The 22009-nt window shown below is 40.5% G+C and overlaps 2 protein-coding genes across 3 annotated transcripts in view; one reads left to right on the forward strand and one right to left on the reverse strand.

Moving 5' to 3' along the window:
• The first annotated feature begins 1997 nt into the window (after window positions 1-1997).
• nkx6.2 (NK6 homeobox 2) lies at window positions 1998-5310 on the forward strand. Its single transcript, XM_022192107.2, has 3 exons — window positions 1998-2757; window positions 3277-3449; window positions 3637-5310. Exons 1-3 carry the CDS (start codon window positions 2328-2330, stop codon window positions 3883-3885), a joined length of 852 nt encoding a protein of 283 aa, XP_022047799.2. The 5' UTR covers window positions 1998-2327; the 3' UTR covers window positions 3886-5310.
• A 1427-nt stretch (window positions 5311-6737) lies between these two features.
• The window catches only part of LOC110949841 (inositol polyphosphate-5-phosphatase A), a 173579-nt gene continuing 158307 nt past the window's right edge, over window positions 6738-22009 (reverse strand). The window contains exons 13-16 of one of the 2 annotated variants that reach the window (XM_022192104.2): window positions 14863-14974; window positions 11999-12067; window positions 8876-8912; window positions 6738-8498 (exon numbers count right to left, since the gene is read on the reverse strand). In XM_022192104.2, coding sequence (XP_022047796.1) covers window positions 8449-8498; window positions 8876-8912; window positions 11999-12067; window positions 14863-14974 — 268 coding nt within the window. In that variant the 3' untranslated portion in view covers window positions 6738-8448. Of the gene's footprint in view, window positions 8499-8824; window positions 8913-11998; window positions 12068-14862; window positions 14975-22009 lie in introns of both variants that reach the window. The other variant, XM_022192106.2, reaches the window with a different exon arrangement.

The following is a 22009-nucleotide window of genomic DNA, read 5'->3' on the forward strand; positions in this document are numbered from 1 at the left end:
AAAGTCAAATGAAACTATTGGATTTATGGTAAAGGCATGCTTAATTCTATTAATGCCACCATTTTTTTATTATTCTTATTTGACGCAGTAAATCTCTGACTTTATTCTCTTAATGCTGCTGCTCAATCATAGAGAAATAAATGTTAGGCTCCTTTCATTGGTTTCATAAATTTCCCAATAATTATCAGCGCTGATTTTTACCTTCCATTCCTGTAGATAGGGGCCACGTCCATGTCTGTAACAAATCTGAGTTTAAGAGTTTAAACTTTGAATTACCCTTAAATTTAGGAGATAAAAAATTCCTTCATTATGTTAAATTGCGATTATGGTTTTTACGGTGACGGGCTGTTTGGCAGCTCTCCGCTTTGGCTGCAGATGTGCTGGAAAAAAGTGCCAATCTTTCCGTCATTGATCTCCCTGCGGGTCAGGCCCCAAATACTTTATTTAACTCACTGATATATTACGAAAAACTAAAGGCACCCACTGAGCAACGCTGCGCTGCCTTAAAGTTACAGGATTTTTAATTTTCCCCCCAATATTAAGCAATGATCATTTTGAAAAGAGCTTAAAACAAGATAATAAAATGAATGTACATAATCAGAGGAGAATATACGCATATAAATTAGAAATAGAGGAGCCATTTTCAGGATTAGAAGCCGTGTGCGGCCCTGCAGCATCCCTTCAACATCAAGAAATACAGGCAAAATTGTGAATCACCTCGCGTTTGAAAGCCTTTTAAAATCCACAATCTTCCCCCAGTGCGCAAATGGGCAGCAAGGTGCATTTGCTGAAGCCTTTCAAATGCTAACGTGGCCATATTTCACTCTTACAACCTCCTCACATCTCCATAAAATATTACAGCACTCAGAGTGATGACTGGAGACCGCAGACGGATTTTTTCTCCCCCCCCCCCCCCCCCCCCCCCACACACACACACACTTTCACCATAATAACGCAGTTTGTCTGAAAAACAGCAGATTATCTGAGTCAGATTAGAGATCATGCTTTAATGACACACTTCGGTTACATCTCAAATTCCGGGGCCCGTTTCTCTCCTTCAGAGCTCCCAAATAGCAAATAACCAACATTAAATGATGCTGATGCTAGAGACTGAAGTGGGAGAAACAGTAATCTTTTACGAAGGCAGCGCTGGAATAACTCACTTTTTCCGAGCTTCATTTCTTAAAGTACCATCTGAAAATACAGAAATAATAAGACCTGCTGACTTCCTGAAAAATCCCAATAATCACAAATGTCAACGAAAAACAAATTTGGAAATAGATAATGAAGTCGAATCGAGTTATTTTTTCTTATTCGAGATTAAAATGTCATATTCGATCTGCGTCAAATTCAGCAGAAACACGCAGAGTCCCTCCTCTGACGCTGTTTAATTCACTCACAGTGTTTCAATGTAAATGTATATTCACTGTCAAATGTGGAAACTGTGATTTCCACAGTGTGAGACGCATCATTAACAGCAGCGCTGAAGATCTGAATGGAGTGGGGCTGCTGGTGCGTTCACGATCTCATCAGACGCCAGGTTTTCGGCAAAGTTAAATACTATATTTCAGCTTGGTGCAACATTTAAATGATTTCAGCGTCTGTGCAAAAAAATTCTAAAAATCAGATTTGGTCATTAACATTCAAAAATAGAGCACAAGCCCAAAGAAAAAGTAAAAACCCTAGAATTTGGAGCCGCTTTCCTCATCCAGCAGCTGTAACATGGATAGTAATATTAATAACCCAAGCTGCTCTGAAACGTCTCCTATCACCATCATCATACAGAAACAGTCAGTCCTAATGAGAGCTGAGGAGCGTCGTTCTTAAGAACCTTTGCTGGAGTTTCATGTTTCCGACAGCACGTTAAGGCAGCACCCGTCCGGCAGAGACGCACGTGTGAAGCAGCGGAGCTCGCGTGTCATCCAATCAGAGCGCAGCTTCACTCAGCTCTGTCCAATGGGAGCAGCGCGCCTGCAGGTGGCTGCGCTGTTATCAGAGAGTCCCGTTTCCCTCCCAGCAGAGCGCCAGTGAATTTATGGACGGACCAGCAACCTTTAATGGTTCCCATCAGAACCCCTAAAAGCATCATCAGACCGGCGAGGATCCTACGGCGGCCCCATGCAGCTGGTACTCCCCAGAATCACAGCGGAGACACTTTGACCGAGCTCCCAGGAGAGAACAAGTTCGGCTTTACTCAAGTTTCTCCACTCCGCTCGTCCTGCTCCTCCAGGATACTTTTGTTCCAGACTCTTCTTCTCCTCTCATTTCACTTCCACTAGTTCATCTCCAGTTTTTATTCGAGCGAGTTTTTCGGTTCATGACCACAAATGTTAGCGGTCGGGCAGATGGAGGCTAACCGGCAGAGTGCTTTCGTCCTGGGCAGCACCCCGCTGGCGGCCCTGCACAATATGACCGAGATGAAGACGTCCCTGTTCCCGTACGCGCTGCAGCAGAGCCCGGCCGGCTTCAAGGCGCCTCCGCTCTCCAACCTGAACTCTCAGCTCTCCGGAGGGACCCCGCACGGAATAAGCGACATCCTGGGGAGACCCATCACCACCGCCGGGCAGCTGCTGTCCGGGTTTCCGCGGATAAACGGCCTGGCTACCACCGCGGCCGCTGCGGCGGCGGGGATGTACTTCAGCCCGGCAGTGTCTCGGTACCCGAAGCCCCTGGCCGAGCTGCCGGGGAGGGCGCCCATCTTCTGGCCCGGGGTGATGCAGGGGTCTCCGTGGAGGGACCCGCGGGTTCCTTGTCCAAGTAAGTCGTGTGTGTTTGGAGTTAGTTTGTGCAAGTTTAAAAATCCAAGGCTGCTCTGTGAGGCTGCTGATTTTAGACTTTATTCAGGCCAGTAAGAGAGAGGCTTGCAACTGTAAACACAACTAAACATACACAGCATTTTACACAAGCAGGACAACACATCTAGACTCTCCTGTCTTATTCTAGATGCTGTGCAAAAGAGCTCCAAATATTCTGAAGGTTATATGGTGACCATGAAAGTATGTTAGAGCTGCACAAACAGAACATTTACTGTGTACACCATACCTGCCCTCACTTTTAAACTTGTGTGAGAATAATAATGTTATTAAAAGCATTAATTGTGACTAGTTGGTCAGTAAACGCCTCATGTAGCTCAGAGGAATATTTGAGGCTCATTTAGACTCAGATGTGTTAGAGGAGCTTCACATTTAAAATATAAATACAAATAAAATAAAAATCAGGATCCGTCGCCCACATTTGAATTCGTTCTAACTCTGGGTCCTTGTGTTGTTTCTCCAGCTCAGGCCAACCTCATGGTGGACAAGGACGGCAAGAAGAAACACTCCAGACCGACTTTTTCAGGACAGCAAATTTTTGCACTGGAGAAAACGTTTGAACAGACAAAATACCTGGCCGGTCCAGAGAGAGCCCGGCTGGCCTACTCTTTAGGAATGACCGAGAGTCAAGTCAAGGTAAACGTGGAACACCTTATTTGACCCACTAATTTATTATTATTATCAGTGTTATTATTATTACAGTTTCTATTGTTATTTATTCTGTACATCAGTGATTATGTCGACCAGATCTCCTCAGTTTGTGGATCATTTCAGTTTCTCCTCTCCGGACCTGTTGAGCATCTGCGCGCTTCTCTTTCAACAGGTTTGGTTCCAGAACAGAAGAACCAAATGGCGGAAGAGACACGCAGCAGAAATGGCCTCGGCCAAGAAGAAGCACGACTCTGAGACGGAGAAAATGAAGGAGAGCTCGGACAACGAGGACGACGACGAGTACAACAAACCACTGGACCCAAATTCAGACGACGAGAAAATCACGAGACTGTTGAAAAAGCACAAGGCCACCAACCTGGCGCTGATCAGCCCCTGCAGTAACAGCTCGGACACCTTGTGATGCCCACAGCTGGAGGGGCAAAGTCGGGAGGGTCTAAGAGACAGAGACTTGTCGCACTCTTTCTGACCCCATTTCCACCTGACACCACCAACATGCGTCTGAGGGGAATCGCGTTTTGCTCAGACGAATGCGTAAAAACCAAGCGTGCGCCAAGACGCACGGAGGACTCGCTAACCAAAACGTGGCCAGAGACGCGTTTGACTGCATCCAAAGCCACACGCAGACTCTGTGAACACGGAGCTATATCTGCTGTCAGAACTGGACTTGGAGAAGACTCATAATGACGAGCTTATGTCAGTTGAGAGGACAATTAATTTTGTGGAAGGGAATAGTTTTGGCGGCGCGAATCAGTTTTTACGCACACAAAATGGGAGTTTTAACAACAGGTGTAAATGTCAACGAAATATTATATACACACAGTCCGGATCAGTGTTGAGCTCATCAGCGTTGCTTGTTACTTGTAGGCCACAAGTAAAGCTGAGTTCATCCAGTATAATTCATGACACTTGTTCCATTATTTGCCGTTAACAACCAGACACCTTTAGAAGTAAAGGGAGGTATTCCTTTACTCTGAGATCCACTGAGTATTTTTATTATTAATTTGAGAGATTTATATTTTAGTATTTATAATAATATCATTTTAAGATAAATGCTTGTTCTGTTTTTTATTATAAAGTGAACACCTTTCAGATAACTCAGCGCTCTTGTGATTGGATTTGTCTAAACAAAAGCGAACATATTTTTTTTCATAGTTCTAAAAGTTTTTAATGAAGCTGATAGATTATGAGTCAACACTGATCCGGATCCCAGACGCATGTTTTAAGTCGACAGGTGTGAACGGGGCCTGTGATGCTTCTAAAGCTCAGTTTAACCAGGGTATATCCACTGTCCTAAAAGGCAGCAGACTAAAACGTTGTGGAGCGGGCGCAGGTTGGACATGAGGAAACGATTCGTGCTGTAGCCTGCAGATGAGGTTGTATATATTTTTACTGAATAAGTTATGTTGTGTGAAGCAGTGGAAACGTGGCAGCCCTGACGCGCTTATCCCCCCCTCAGATAGACCTGCTGCTTCCTTTTCATTCCTGCACCGTCGCCTCTTTTCTTTTTCTCTCCCCTTTTCTTGAATTCTCCACACCGGCACACAAATGTATAGACGCAAAAAATAGAAAATAGAAAATAATAATAAAAAAAAATGCTGTAAATATCCACTGTAAAAAAAAAAAGAAAGAAAAGAAAAGCAGCTTGTTTTAACGACATCACTTTGCTTTGGTTTCATTTGGAGGACTTTCTGTTTTACCTCATCACGCAGCGGAACAGAAAACTGGAGCTTTGTTTCTGTTGGATCTAAAGAGAGTATTATTGCTTCCCTGAAGGTTATTGGAAGAAAAAAACACTTTGTATTATGAATAAATTATTTAACAAGCATTTTAGTTTTATTATGTTTTTTTGTGTTAATGTATGCTTAATAGAAATTAAAGATACATTCATGACTATCGGTCATTGAAGTTCGTTACTGGCAACAAGGAGGCTTTCAGAAGATTAATTCTGGTGGAATTAGTTGGATTTTATTTTAGAGAGGTTAGAGCATCACTTAGTATTATTAATAATGACTTTTATATGGGATATCAAATGATACCTATCAAAAACAAAGTTCTTTTTTTAAAATTTAGGTTCAACTTTAATTTTATTGTTTTCCAATAATACTTCGATAAAGGAATTGAGATTTTATAGAGCTATATATAGAAATATTTTAGGAAAACGATGAATGTTTGATATTTATTGTAACAGTTATTGTTTATACTCCATATTATAATTTATTTCAGAGATCAGGGTTACATATGAACTGCTGTATTGTACAATTTCACAACAAATGCAATTGTAAATAAGTGTGTAAAATCTACCTATCAAATTTAAAGGCATGTTTATTGCTTTATAATTATTACTATTATTGTTATTATTATAATTAGGTGATTTTTAAACTTTGAAAATTACACTAAAATCTACTAATTTGCCTGCATATGGGTTAATGTGATGTAACTCAATGATTTCTAAAGACAAAGTAATAATTTAGGGGGTTCTACTGCTTCGTGTTTGTATTAACCTGGTGATTAGCAGTGCGCCCCCTGTGTCTGTGAGGCGGTACTACACCTGCTGTTAGTCTTTCCTGCAGCCCCAATCAGCCAATCACAAATCAGCAGTCATTAAACTCAAATCCCACTTTGAAGTCTTTGATAATCCTTGCATGAAGTGAACACCTGCCGCCGTTTAAAAAGGCTCCAGAGGAGGAAATAAACACGAATGTGGGGCTGACAGAGGCCGCAGTGGTGGAGGAGTTCCTGAAGAGGTGAACAAAATGAGGAAAACACTTAATGTGCTTATGGGGATTTTTTTTTGTATTTTAACTTTAATCTTCGCGTGACAAAATTCATCTAAATCCAAATTATTACAAGGGGAATTGTTAAATTCCCAGAAACGTTTAAAATTTAAGCTGAAGAGGGTCAAAATGTCAAACTTACTTTGTATATATCTTTTAAATAGTAGTTAAATTTGAAATATTTCTGCTCTGATTGTTGCTCGTCCATGGGCTTTAAATTGCACGATTTTTTTTTTAAACTTTCGCAGAAAATGATGGTGTATTTAAATCAGGCTATGAGAATATTGGAAAATATGGTCAAACTGAAGTGGAGTAGAGGAGAGTCAGTGTTGTGATCGTGTTTAGGCCCGTGTGGAACATTTCTTCCTCCTGGTAAAAATGATGTGTTCCTATACGGGGAGGATCCCGCAGCAGCAGAATTGATTCTAATGTGTTTAATCACAGATGAAATCAGACAGAATGAGGACAGGACAGCGGCTGAGCTCTAATGGTTTTTATTGCTTGAGAACTGCATCACCTACAGTAGAGGCCAGGCCGTCCAGAGGGGCTAGAATAAAATCTCTATCTGCTTTATAAGATGGAGTGAAGATAAAAACTGCGGCTTATACTCCTACAGTATACTCACAAAGAGCAGCGGGAACAAAAACAAGCAGGGCTTCTCTCTCTTTTTTTTAAAATATGTTTTTACACTTTTTGCCTATGAACCAAATCACACAAGACGACATAAATTCTGCAGCAGGCACAAAATCATTTCCACTTGCGGTGATTTAGATGAAAAATAAAATAGGATAAAAATCACGGAGGAAACCTGTAGTGTACTAAATGAAATCGATGAAAAAGAAACGCTGGCGTCTTTAATGCTCCAATTGTTTGCAATGAAGGCTGCTGAAGGCTACATTTAGAACAAATAAAAACACTCTCCCTGCCCTGTCCCCGCGTTTAGAGTTTCTTTTTTTAAAACATTTCAAAAATCAACACCTCTTACCGTCTGACTTAAGTATTTTAGACTCTTACACACTTCATGTCTGTGTAGGATACTTGGCACCATAATGCAGTAACAAAAATAGACAAAAAAATAAAATAAAAAGAAACAGTTTACATTTTAAGGACACCCAAGCCTATCTAAAATATCACATTCAGAACCATAATATTATAGAAATAAGTTAGAGTAAGAATAATAATAATGACATAATGTGAGAGTGCTATATAGGAAACATTATCTTATATACTTGCATGGTCTATGGCACTGCTTACAACATTCTTGGATAGGCAATAAATCACTGAACAGTTTCTCTGCTTCTCTCTTCTTATTCAAAGGTCACTGTGGCTGCAGGAACACAGAGCCAGGCTCTCCGTGTCTGCACACACTTCAGCATAAACATTTTGGTAAGAATTATAAATTATCTCTTTAAAAAGTACAGCATATAAAATGAGACTCAACTGATGTGTCAGGCATGGCCGTGTGTTGTGCACACAACAACAACAACGCAAAAACAAAATGAAACAAACAAAAAAATCTTTATATATATATATATATATATATATATATATATATATATATATATTGTTGTTGAAATAAAGTCAGAAGTTTCTATCTATTCCAACAAAGGGACCACAAAGTTTGGTCAGAAAAGAAAACGGCACTAAAACCATCAACAACTCTATGTTATACTGTCCAATTTACAAATAAACCTAACAATATAGATATACAACTTTTTTTGCATTGCACTTTTCTTTTTTTAAAACACCTTACATACTGTATGGAAAGTAGCTTCTATACATAGAGGCATACCTAAAAATGGCAAGTACGGTGTCTAAAAGGATGTAGTAGGACTGATTTCAATTAGAGTTTTGGCAATGTGGCTGTGGCATGGAAAAGAGTCGTCCTTCCGTCTGTCCTGTTTTTTTTCTTCTCTGGGGAATGGGGTTGCATGGCAACGGTGAGGTCAGCGATGTGTGTCTTGTCTGGAGCCGGGCCCTCGGGTGCTCGTCCACATCTCAAAAAGTGTTTTATGGAGAGAAAACGGCTGTGTTTTCATATGGATGAGGTGTCCGGACAACTGCAACTGGTCAGCACTACTGAAAAAGTTTGTCTTCAGTGTACGCTTGTGCAAAGTGTGTGTGTGTCTCTGTGTGTGTGTGTTTGTGCAAGTGTGTGTCTGTGTGTGGTGTTTGTTTCTCTTGTGTTCTCACAGAGGCGCTTCACGGAATATGTTCTCCCCCCTTTGGCAAGACTTCCCTGTGGAGGAAAACAAAAAAAAGAAGAAGAAGTTTTACTCTTTAACCGCAAGTCGATGTTTCGGTCAGAGAAATTTGATCTGAAGCCCGTTCTGGTTGAAGTTAAGCTACAAGATGTCAGTAGTTTGTCACTAAATGTCTTAAAATGTCTCCAGCATTTTAAGCAATCAGCAAACAGTTTCTTCACTCGTGATGTTTTATTTGTTTGGAATAAAACTCTTCAAACAGGCACGTCGGCCTGGTGAAATGTAATGAAAAATCAAGCAAATCAAAGCAAACAGTGGCAACAATGGGAAGAAGTAGAATAAAGAAAAAAAGAATATTTACCACGACATCACTGCACCACACAACACTTGTGCTTATTTGCATTAGGTTTACCTGCCCCCGCTGTTATTCGGAAGGACAGGAAGACAGGCTGGCAGGGGGACAGAGACAAAGAAACCACGGTGAGAAAAATCAGGCCCAACACTTTCTCTTAGTCCACACTCGTCCCCTCTGAGCACCTATGACACGCAGGTTAAACTCACATATCAGCGCGGCGCATTTTTGGGCCTGCCTGCTAACTACCCTGGATATTTCTTAAACATAGGCAGCTGTGATTGCAGCAGTGATGTGTGTTTTGGAGCTGAGGCTGCTGCAGTAACTGTCAGAGTGCTCAGGTCACCTCACACACACACACCACTTTCTCTGTCACACTGTGCAATGATGAAAGACCTGACTTGAGGCGCCTCTCTTTCCCTGCAGGACCTTCTGTCTGACACGGCACAGACTGAAGCGACAGTGTTAAACACTTTCTATACAGTAGGTTCTACAACAAAAAAAGAAAAAAAGCTCTGAGCTCTCTCCCATTTTTTTTAAGTTTCCTACTAGAAGTTGATATCATGGATTTTTTCCTCCTGTCTGGCAAATTGTCTAAAACCGTGTTTCCATAACACCTTTTTAGCCACATTTTGAAGTTTTCACATTAGTTAAAAAAAAAGGAAATAGTAAAATTTGAAAAGAAATATCTTCAGTTTCACAAATAAGTTTCTATGTTTGTTTGAGATGCTTTTTTGGGAGTCGTTTTTGATTTAGAATGATGAACATAAATGATTAAATAATTAGATTAATGCAAATAGTGGGAGATATACACAACAGTTCAAAAGTTTGGGGTCAGCCAAGCAATTTCATGTTTTCCATAAAAAACTTTATTCATGTGCTAACATAACTGCACAAGAGTTTTCTAATCATTAATTAACCTTTCAACACCATTAGCTAACACAATGTAGCATTAGAACACAGGAGTGATGGTTGCTGGAAATGTTCCTCTGTACCTCTATGGAGATATTCCATTAAAAATCAGCCGTTTCCAGTTAGAATAGTCATTTACCACATTAATAATGTCTAGACTGTATTTCTGATTAATTTAATGTTACCTTCATGGAAAAGAACTTTCTTTTAAAAATAAGGACATTTCTAAGTGACCCCAAACTTCTGAACAGTAGTGTAAGCATCTTTTTGGAACAGGTGTTTCCACTTCTTTCGGTGTATTGACCTGTAAACAGCAGGAAACATGGCCGATACCAGCTGACATGAAGGACAAATGACAATTTCCCTGATTGAAAACAATTCCTGGAGACTTTTCTCTATTTTTCTCTCAGAGGCCAATTTTTTCTCTTCTTTGAAAATTTTTAGCAACTGGCAAAAAGCTGGTCTTGTGTCCAGGATCTTCTGCTGTCCTTTTCCAGCTCCACCTCCTGAGACAACGCAGCCTCCTTTATTCACTCATCTGTTAATAAATTCACTTGACAAATACATGGAAGCATAATTTATACTCTTCCATTTAAATCTGAGCTATCACTTTCCATTAAGTTGGAAACAAAGTGTAATAGGTTGGCAATTCTTTCTAAATAAGTCAAGAAGATGTCAGTAGAGGTAAAAGGAATGAGGCTTGTGGGTTACCATGACAACACTCCAAATGGCAATGAGGCTTTTAGAAAGTGACGTGTAAATACGATAAGTAAAAAGATAAACACTATAGTCTATTCACACAAAAGTGTGTTGAAAGATAGATAACATACTGAGTATGTAGAACACAGTGTGGAACTTTGCTTCCAGTTTCTTCTAGTTTGTCATGTGTAATGTAACTTATATCACCACCCTCTAATATTCGACAGCTCTGGAATGACATGAGCCGTTTTACGTCCCACCTATCGCATTTCAAAAAAATCCACAGACAAAATACTAAAACATGCAGTTGTGCAAATTTTCTTGTCCTGAAACCAAAAAATAGGAGAAAAGAAGGTTTGAAAATATTTTTAAAATTCCAAATAAGTCTGGAGTTCCCCCTAAAATGCCATTTTTCTCTTGTCTCACCCCCCTGATGGATAATCTAAACCTTAAATAAAACAGTGAAAATGAAATTTAAATCTCTTATTTTGGTGTACTTTTTTCATTGATGTCTCTTGTAATTGTGGGAATATTTTTTTCATCAACATAATATTTTAGGTAATAATTTCTAAGCATGGAACGTGTGTCTCCTAACACGTTAGTATAACCATTTTAGCTGATAGAAGAAGAAAACAGTGAATCAGACCATACACTGGAGTTAACATCAAACAGTTTTCCTAAAGAATAGGTAGAACAAAGCTATGTTCTCTCTGCTATTTTTCATATTTTCATAGCATTGTTAGTCTTGATTGAACGTTTCACTCTACCTCATGCACCCACTTTATGCATATTACCAGGAAAAGACAAATTCTTTTTATTTTTTCTTTGCTGTTTTCCATCAGTCAGTTTGTCCTCTTGGTCAGCACTAACAGCTAGCTAAACAGCCAGCTTCTACTCCTGAGAAAAAGCTAACATTAGCATGGATTAGCAACCCTGTTACTGTGGTTAGAGTAGGGTTAGCAAACAACAAATAAAACATTGACGTGTAAGCTGAGCCAATCAAGCCTTTGATAGTTTATGACTTTTACTAATGAATATGTAGCAGAATATTGTAAAAGATAACGTACATTTTTCAAAATTTTTGAAGCCCAAATGTCCTCCAGTTCTGAAATGAGCCACACAGTTTAGTTTATTCACTCCAAAGCAGTAAAGGAAAGCAAGCCTTGGCATTTTACTTTCTACAATTCTTTTTGTGACATTTCAAAAGTTTCTTTCAAATTCATCTGACAGTATATGGAAACACGGTTTGAAATTAGGGAGTTAATTATGAAATGTGTTGATAATTGAGGACAATTCAAAGCATCAGTGTAGATGTAAGCCAGCAGAGCACTGACTGGTGTTCTAGTACATATGCAATGAGACAAACAATACAGTGATTGTTAGAGGCTGAATCAGACTCCAGCTAAACCACATCTTATAGCCTTTAATGATCTATCAGCTCATACAGTTGTAACATGTTTATATGCCCCAAACCCATTTGCCCTCCACATACTGGTTCACAGAATATCCAGTTTAATCACATCACAGCACAATGACACACAGTGAGGTTGTGGGCAGAGCCCCTGTTGTTACCTTGTGGTCCCCCATGCAGACATTGGGCCCAATGTTATCATAGACTATAGACTTCTCCTCATTTTCAGGCTGCAAAGACACAAAATCAAACGTTGTGTGATGGAAACGTGAACAACAGTTGTATTTGTCTGGACATGGTGCTGCAGGGTCACACCGTAAAAACACACAGGATGCAGAGTCAGCAGCACAGTGTTTGTGTTTACACGCTACAATCATTACAGGCCCATGTGTCACGTTTTATGGCACAGTCATGGACGAGCAATCAAAGCAGCAGCTTCATTAAACACAATTAGCAGGATCATGTTGTTGGTCTCAGAATAAAAGTCACCTAGAATCGTAAAACGGGGAGATTAAAGAACGTCTACATAACCAGCCGCAGCAGCAGCTTCACTTTTTGTGTGCGGTTCTGAAATTAACAGTCAGGACAATGACACTTTGTTTAGGTGCCGATAAAGTCCGTATTATTTTGCCAGTAATGTCACTCTGTGCAGTTTATCTGTCGTCTGGATAAGATTTCTGGTCAAGATACTGTATACTCTATGACCTGTTCAGTCTGAGTCATGGTGGAAGTATTAGGAAAGAAGTAAGGAAGACAGATTTAAAGTGAAAACTTAATGCAACTGCTAAGTAAGTTAGGGTTTATTCAGCACTTTAGATTTACCTCAGGAACAGCCATTAGTGAAATTGAACCAATTTATAGTTACAAAAAGGAAACACAGTGACCAACAGAAAGTGAAAAAGCTGATTTTTCTAAATCATGTTACACAAATATTTAAACAAACCGGAGTTCTCATCTGTAAATAAGTCAGGAAACAAAAAGTTAACTTAGGACAGATTCTCCCAGCAGCACCTCGAGAATCTCTGCGGTTTTAACTTCAAACATGCGCACGGTGCAGTGAAGAGAAATGAAAAGCAGGAGTCATTTACACTCACGCTGGAATCTGAGAGCACCTATCAGAGAGAATCACGTTTCACAATCACTTTCTGCACACAAAGAAGCTGTTTCCCCACTCATACATGAATCTGCACACCCGAGTATAAATCACACTTGTCTGGTTGAACTAAAGACTTTTTAAACACCCCCATCACACACACACACACACACACTCAAACACATTCACACACACACACACACACACAGACACACACAGACACACACACACACACACACACACACACACACACACACACACACACACACACACACACACACAGATGGGTGCTACCAGTTGTGACTTTGTGAGCTGCTTCAGAAGAAAGAGACAGAGGGGTTGAGAATGAACCATAAAGCGAAATCCAAATTAACTTCAGACCAATCCTGCAGTGGAGCGGGGTCAGGACACGGTGTGCCTCCACCTCACTACCTTTTCAAGCGGGCCACGCACTGCCACCTCTCTATTTGTCTGGCAGCCGGGCCCCGTGCCGCTGCCTCCCACAGCCCGAGATACATTCATCAAACACACACTTGATAATTTACAAAGGCAGCATAAAATTGTGGATTTTCGGGCTGCATAATCTTTAGACAGATAAACAAATTACCCGGGGCCCTCCGGCAAAGAGGGAGCGCTCGCTCGGCTAAACATTCATTACCGGCGCTCCCGGAGCTGGTGCCGCGGCGTACAGCCAGCGGGTAACCTTTGGCGTGTTAGGGCTCGGCAAGCAGAAAATAACATGATGGCGAGTTAACCGACCGTGCCATGATAGATGACGCCTCACGCCGGGCTGTTTACGGGCCCATGTCTCAACAATCTGTAATGCTCAGAGCCAGAGAGTGTGTGCTCAGTGAATCATCAGCCAATCTGTGAACACACTAACTGTTCGACTCTGTCCCTGCATTACAAGCAATTAGCCGGTGCTTGTGGGGAAGAGAAGCAAACAACAAACCGACTGAGTGTGTGAATCAGCTTTTACATAATTCTGACACATTAAGTGGGTGAAACAAACATTTTAAAATGCTTAACAGTCACTGTTTTTAACAACTCGCTGTAATGCAGTGGAGCAGAGTTATTGTTCCAGTCCGGTCCTTGTGATGCTTCGGTCAGTAAAGAAGAAAGATCAGGAAGGAATTTCTCATTTATCAAAGACAAAAGAAAAGCAAACTTCCTGAGCAGCCCCCCCTGCTGTGGACTGGTACTGTACAATACACTGCTGCATCCCTCTCACACACATTAACAGATGAAAGGCTGTGCGTCCCAGCACAGAACAGACTCAGGCCTCTAAAGACAAAGTTGAGATTCCTGTGACTAGGGATCGAAAATGCTAAAATCAGAAATCATGCTGGTGGTGATAGCAGCCCTGCAACTCAAAGAACGTTGTCTTGTGGAAAACGGGGGTAAAACAAATCTGGGAAAACACTGCTTGGCTGTGTGGCGGATCTTTCACTAATCCAGCAAACAAATTAGTGAGTCAAGAGTGAACAGACTGCAGCATCGGCTGTAGGAGGAGGAGAAGGAGAGGGGCACAGCAGTGGCAGATTGGCTGGCGTTTATAATGCTGGGACGGATTTGAAGCCGGGCGGGGGCCAGCAGGGTTCGACTCTCGGGAGGACGAAGACAGATCTGTGGCTTTATGAAGAAGATGGGGCCCATTGGAACTCTATAAGTCCCAGGCTATATATACTGTCTGGGTGGACCAGCAGCTTAGCGTTGCAAATTAACATTCAAAGACACCTCATCCTTCCATCTGTGAAGTGACAGAGGAGGGGAGGGTAGATCAAGGATGATGGAGTTGTAGAAATAGGATGAGGCATTGATAGAAACGCTTGTATTTTAGTTGAGGGAAGAGTGGTGATGCTTTGCTTAAATATGACGGAATCTGACTTGACAGTATAAGAATTGGATAAAGTAAGCGGGAGTTTTGCTCACCTTCAAGACCAGGTCCCTGGCAGAGGGAGACATGAGGATTCGGTCACACCAGGCAGGGCATCTGGTGTTCATGTACTCCTTCCCCTGACTGCTGTCTTCACTGTACGGATAACTGAGGAGACACAGAAAAGCTCACATGACAAATATTCATGTATATTCAAGTGGTGTCCAAGATGTACTGGATTTTATTTCTAAGTGAAGCGTTGCACAAGAGAGCCAATAAGGAAACCAATAAAAATGATGAATCAACAGGGCTTCGGAGGAGCAATAAATACGAGACGTTATCTGAGAGACAGAGATCAAGATGTTTTCCCCAGAAAACAGGAGGTCCATTAGTATGACCAATCATCTGAGTAATCTCTTGAATCAACACACATGGATGGCTCAATCAAAGCAATCCTTCTCTGCCAACTGTACAGGTTGTGTGTGTTTGAGCGAGAGAGAGGGGGGAAAATAAAAAAGTACGAATGAAAGCGATTTAGGCGGAGCGGGCCAGAGGGAGACTCAGTTGCCCATATGTATAGCTACATCCCTACACGGTCATCAAAAACAGATTAGGTGCCGCGGCAAATGGCCAAGAGAGATTGTATCTTGGAACAGCAGGGAACAATCGCATGATTTAAGCGGCGGCAGGGCTGGACTCGGGCGGGGAGCCATCGAGCTGATACAGATTTACATTGTTGAGAATTCAATTTGCCCCCTCGGCTCATCAAACTGCTTCAGATTTACACGCCACCAATCCAATTTGTTTGTCGGCGCTCATCAGGATGTAAGATCGGGCTTACATACTGTTATACCAATCCAATTTGCTCCTTCAGTGCCACGCGTGCTAACCGTAGCATTACACAAAGTGCCTCTTCTCTGAGGATGGTGATATCCTAATGATAAAATAAACACACATACTGGGCTTTCGATTCATCACACTCGCCAAGCTCTGATAGCTTAATTGGACTTTGTGCTAAAGCAGGATATGGATCTGATTGTGGTTCCCTTCAGGGGTTTTTGCATTCAGATCACTGTAATTGTAAGTGTTATAACCACTGTTACTACTACAGATACTGGCATTATGCTCATTTTAATACTAGATAGAGGACTGTAATTTCTCCTGTCAGCAATGCATGTAATTTCAACCCATAATTTCATCTACTCTAATGAGACCTGGATTATGCAGAGCCTACAGTTTTCATGTGGCTGGATGTACCTATGCTTAGGTCTCAAAACACAAGAACGCTGCTTTGTTTTACAATTTTACATGAGCAGAACAGGGGATCATCAGAGTGATCTTGAAGGGAACATGAACTGAGGAGTCATCCTCTGGGAAACATGAATGTAAAAATAGGGACTGTAAACTTCAATTCTGTGCTGGTGGTAGAGGAACGAGAGGATCGTCTGAGGGTTATGAATGCATGTACAAAATGTTGTGGTAGCTCATTTCATAATTGCCAGGATATCCTTTTTAAAGGACCTGTTTATTGGATTTAGTGCCACCAAGCGGCGGGATAACAGATTGCAAAAGAACACCCCTCGTCTCACTCTGCTCCTTCCAGCATGTAGAAGAAGTTAAAATGAAAGACAAAAAAAAAAAAAAAGCCTTCCTTCTCAAGAGTCCCTGTTTGGTTTGTCTGTTCTGAGCTTAGATGGTAGACAGTGGTGCAACATGGAGAAATCTGTGAGAGAGGACCTGCTTCCTTCAGTAGATATAAAGGGCTCATCGCTTCAGGTTCCTTATTTTTATGTGAATAATGAAAATATTATTACTCTGCCAAGGAATGCAGCAGAGTTATACTACTGTTCAGAAGTTTGCGGTCACTTAGAAATGTCCTTATTTTTGAAAGAAAAGCAGCTTTTTCAATAAAGATAACACTAAATGAATCGGAAATCCAATCTAGATGTTGTTAATGTGGTAAATAACTATTCTAGCTGGAAACAGCTGATTTTTAATGGAATATCTCCATAGGGGTACAGAGGAACATTTCCAGCAACCATCACTCCTGTGTTCTAATGCTACATTGTGTTAGCGAATGGTGTTGAAAGGCTCATTGATGATTAGAAAACCCTTTATGCAGTTATGTTAGCACATGGTTAAAAGTGTGAGTTTTCATGGAAAACATGAAATTGAATGAGTGACCCCAAACTTTAGGATGGTTGTGTGTGTGTGTGTTACGACTGCAGTTGGTTTGTCCATCTGTTTGTCTGTTCGCAACATTATCTAATAATACTATAATTAATAATAAATTGATTTATAAAGCACAGTAAAAAAAACAGATAAAAACGGTAAAAACAGATATTACTCACTCAAAAACGGACTCATGGATTTGAATGAAAATTTCAAGGGAGGTCAGAAATGACAAGGACCAAGTGATTAGATTTTGGCAGTGATGCAGCTCCATGGATTTGTTAAACATTTGTGTATTGCTAGATAGTGGTACGGTGTAACTATGACTACAAGTGAACACTACGCCAGCTGCCTGCTGAAAATCACATGATTGCGATCCTACTACAAATAACCGCTGCAATAACCACGTATAATCAGAAATTATACGACTGAGCTTTTCTTGTTCTGAATATTACATTCCAGCTGTCCAGGGTGAACTCTGACTTCGCCCAATATCAGCTCCAGCCGCCCCGCAACCCTACAACCATTCCTCCAAAGCTCTCTGCAGCTCAAGCACACCAGCTCACCTATAACTCTGCTGAAACACTGTAAAACTATTTCACACTACACAATAAAAAGTTGCAATATAGGAGTAATTCAGTCACACAGAAAGCGATTCGCTAGATGACAGGATTGCTTCCTTAGGTTTGTTCCGTTTCTTTGTATTTGAGACATCAGTACACTGCATTTTCAATGTGGGAAAGCTCAGCCATCATATTTACTGTTTAATTTGTTCATGATATGTCCTCCGCCCTACAAAAAACCCCATGAAGCCAATTTTTAATGAAAAAGGAATTGTGTCATACCTCCTCTATTTGAAAACATTATATTCAATGGAAGCAGGAACAGTCAGTCAGCATTTTGTATAAAAGAATAAACAAGTGATATTTACTACCAGTGCAAATGACAGTTTTCTGTGACTTGAAGCTGCTGCAGCTCAGTAATGATCAAACATTAGGACACCAGTTATCTCCACTGCTGCCATCTACTTGAATGTCTTGATCAGTCCTCTGGTATTCCTTAGTGACCAACTTGTGTTAGACTGTGTCATTATTTTTTGACAGATGTGTGGTGCAGGCATTTATCTTGTGTACATCTAAATTCTATTGAGATACATCATTTTATTCTATTTTCAGCTCCTTTTCCACATCAGGCCATGCATGATCAATGAATAATAAACACTGTTTTGGTCAAATATGTAAATAAAATGACAAACTTGTGCTGATTAATAGTTCGCTTTATTGTAAATTAGTCGCTGGAATGTAAATCTGCTTGCTTTTAATCTGTCAATCAGTACAGCTCTTGGTCAAATTTGCCCTACGGTGCTTGAATATTATATGAAGATTGGAGCTGTAACTATTGTTTATTTGAATAGTCAATTAATCAATGAGAAAATACTCAGATTGATTATCAGAATAGTTGACAACTAATCGATTAATCCATTACTATTTGTTAATGAAGCCTAATGAAGACAGCAATACTTGTACTGAAATTCTACAGTGGCTTTATTCTGTAGGAAAATGAAATCAGTGACATTTATCCTCAGCCACACACATTCACAGAAAAAGAGATATGTGATGGCTTCATACCAGTGATACAGTAAGCACTTTTGTAAATCCTAGACGTGTGTGGGTGTCTTTGTGCATGGGGTTAAGGCTGGGGCATGTGGTGGCCTGACTCATGCACCACTACACATAGAGCCCCCCCACCAGGTGTACAAACAGACCTGCAGAGAGCTACTTAAAGAAGTTCCTTGCCTCCAATTAGCATTAATAGCATTTAAACCGTGGGGGAAATGCATGGGGTTTTGGTATGCTAATCAAAGGGCTAAAGCAGTGATCCTGGGATAAAGGAGAGCATGAAGAATAGGATGAGTGAAACAGAGATGGACAGGCAGGCAGAGGAGAGGGGATAAAGACGGATCAGACAGAACGAGGCAAAGTGAGGGTGGAAAAGAGCAAAGTCTTCAAAGGGCTTGGAGAGCTGCTCGACTTCAGGGTGGCCTGAATGCTGCTGCTTCCTGAGGGACGGTCCCGGCCTTAAACCGCCCGCTGAACAATCCTCCTATCACAGACTCTGTTATAGCTTTATTGACTAACAAGCCAGGGGTCATTTTGGTGTTAAAAAGATTGAGAGAAAATCAAGTTTTCCCCCTCACCTCCTTCAAACAATGAACTCCCTCTTGATAGCGAACTTCCCTGTGCACTTCGACAACCAAACTTTGCAATCGTTCAGTCATTTTTGATGACAGCCTGCCATTGTAAAAGCTGATTAAAAATACTCAACAATGGTCATTAAAGTGCCATTCTGCGTCCCTGTGTGTGTGCAGGCATAAGTTGTTCCTTTTACTGTTTTACCGCACCCTCCATTGGCTCCAATAGAGATAACAAGTCTTAATGCAACGGCAAACAGTCGAATGGTGCGCTGGGGCCAAAGTGATTAATGTGTCCGATTAGCGAGCTCACAAACTTATCTGGGAAGGTAAACGGTCCAAGAGGGCGTGTGGGCTGGAGGCCGTCAGCTCATATCAGACACTCATTGCCCGCAGAAAGACTAATTACACTAATTAATGAGCTGAACTGATAACTACAACAATTGTGTGTCTGGATAGGAGGAGGTGGTGCACTTCAAGGAATCCACACAGAAAATGAACATGGAAACAGCCACAGACATGTTTTTTTGAACCAACTCTGGCCCAAGGGCTAACACTACCAACAGAGAGATGTAAAGGCAAAAAGAATGAGTACAAATTTTGGATATGTATGACATTTAGTTGGGTCAAACGTAATAAATAGATCAACGGTTAAATACAAGGTCGTGTCTCAGGAGTAGAATAATTTGTTGGCGGTGATGTAATTATAGATGAAATGGCTGACATACTGCCACTTTATTCTGACCTAAATGCTAATGACACAAATTTGTTTTGCTACAGTTTAAGATTTCTTGCAATAAATAAGGAATTACATTAGGAATATGCATCTCTCTTCCTGCACTGCAGCACCACAGAGAAACAGTTAGAATTTTAATTGGCAGTACTCAAAATCTACTTTTATTTAGTAATGTACATGGTTTGTTGAGCTAAAAGCGATTTCAAAATATAATCAGCAAAAAATACTAAATAGTTTTGGATTTATTATTCACTAAAAGTAAAAAGGTGAACAGTTTGCCCTCACTGTATGATTCATGAGTGTTTATCAGTGAATATAAAGCCACAATATGCAGCGATGAATTGTGCATTTTGCCAAATTTAGTGCGTTATAGATGAGCACTTGCTATTCTCCTGCAATTCTATGCACAATGACTAGAACAGAGAGACTGCTAAGACGCAAAGAAATTAATCAAAGCTAACTGTGAAAGAAAACCTCAGAAAACAAAAATAAAATCGACACTACATTGCTGTAAAAATACTTTGTTGTTTCTTGTTAAGCCTAACTGGCAAAGACATCATAAACTCACAGTCTGACTGAAAACTGACAATTCTTGCCATCCTTTTTTGAAGTTGTCTTTGTGTTGCATGCCTAATTATTTAACTGACTAAAAAACTCAAATCAGTATAATAAAAAGATTAATATACAGGCTGTGCTGCTCACAAGTGCTGCCACTCAGCAGGCTTCCAGGAATTGCCCAATCAGATGAAACTATAAACTGTATAAACGGATGGACTCAGCCACAGTGACGTCTCCCACTGATATGTAGGCTAACATTGAGAAACCTTGAGTTTGGCATTTGGTCGTTTCAAACAGCTGAGGAGTAGTGACTGGGCAGCACAAGTTAGCCCCATCCTAAAACATAAAATGCCTCATCATCTATTTTACTCTAAATAGTAACATAATTTACAGAATGAACATGGCGCTGAAATGAAGGAGACTTGAAACTGGTGGTCAACCATAAACTCATTAGGAAAATGGTTACTGAAGTAATAAGTCCAGTCAGAAGTATGCTCATTTTCTCATAGACTTCTATACAATCAGACTTCTTTTTGCAACCTGAAGTGTCACCCCCTGCTGGCCATTAGAAAGAATGCAGGTTTAAAGCTTTGTTTCAGACACTGGATGAAGAGAGAATCAGTTTAAGATATATAAGGATTTTTTTGAATCATGCAAAACTATTCTGAAGGAGTCCAAAATAAGTAAGTAAATAAATCAATGAATAAAGCTAAAAGCATAATACACCCCTATTGGCTACAGCTGCACATATGCAAGTGTGATAGCTGAAAAGATCAGCACATGTATGCCTGTGCCTTTAAATATACTGTAAACTGAAGAGGCTATGGCTTAAAGGTGACACTACTTTCTTTATAGTACAACCTGGACATTATTTAATAGCAAAGGGCTGAAGTGAAATAGTGACAGGAAAAAAGTTTAAGACATCTGACTGAAATCAGCGTTGGATAATGACGCGGACACTAGAGACAGTCTGAAGTATTTGTTTATGTTATTGCTGTCTACATTTTTACAGTAATACCACTTAGTGTTAAGCTGAGGTAAGAATACAGCTTACTTCATGTTAATCCACCCCTTTGTGTTGCTGACCACTTCACAGATGATACATGTGCCTTCGGTCGCATATCGAAACCCTCTAGCAGTCGTTGAGAGCCCATTCATTCATGCTTGGTCTGGGGTTTAATGTTTGACTTGGCTGCTGGCACATTACTCACATGTGTCGCGGCCAATGTCAGCTTGTTTGTCTAGTAACAGTAAAAACTGGCGAGGTGAGCAGAGGCCAAACCTATGGTGTGTCACTCAGCCTCACCCAAGGGAGGGAGAGGCCACCCTGACATGCATTACTGTATTATATAGATTACTAATCTGTCATTTGTACAACACCATAACACTGAATTGATAAGGTTTTTCTAAACATTAAAACAATGATTAAAGTTCTCGATGCCATTTAGAAAGATAAAATACTGTGTTTGAATCCTGCATTTTGTTTTGTTGCTAAATGCCAGACTTCTTTGTCCCACATTCTCTTATCTCCAAATCAAAAGCTATT

Source organism: Acanthochromis polyacanthus, chromosome 15 (assembly GCF_021347895.1).
Source record: "Acanthochromis polyacanthus isolate Apoly-LR-REF ecotype Palm Island chromosome 15, KAUST_Apoly_ChrSc, whole genome shotgun sequence".
Classification (NCBI taxonomy): domain Eukaryota; kingdom Metazoa; phylum Chordata; class Actinopteri; family Pomacentridae; genus Acanthochromis; species Acanthochromis polyacanthus.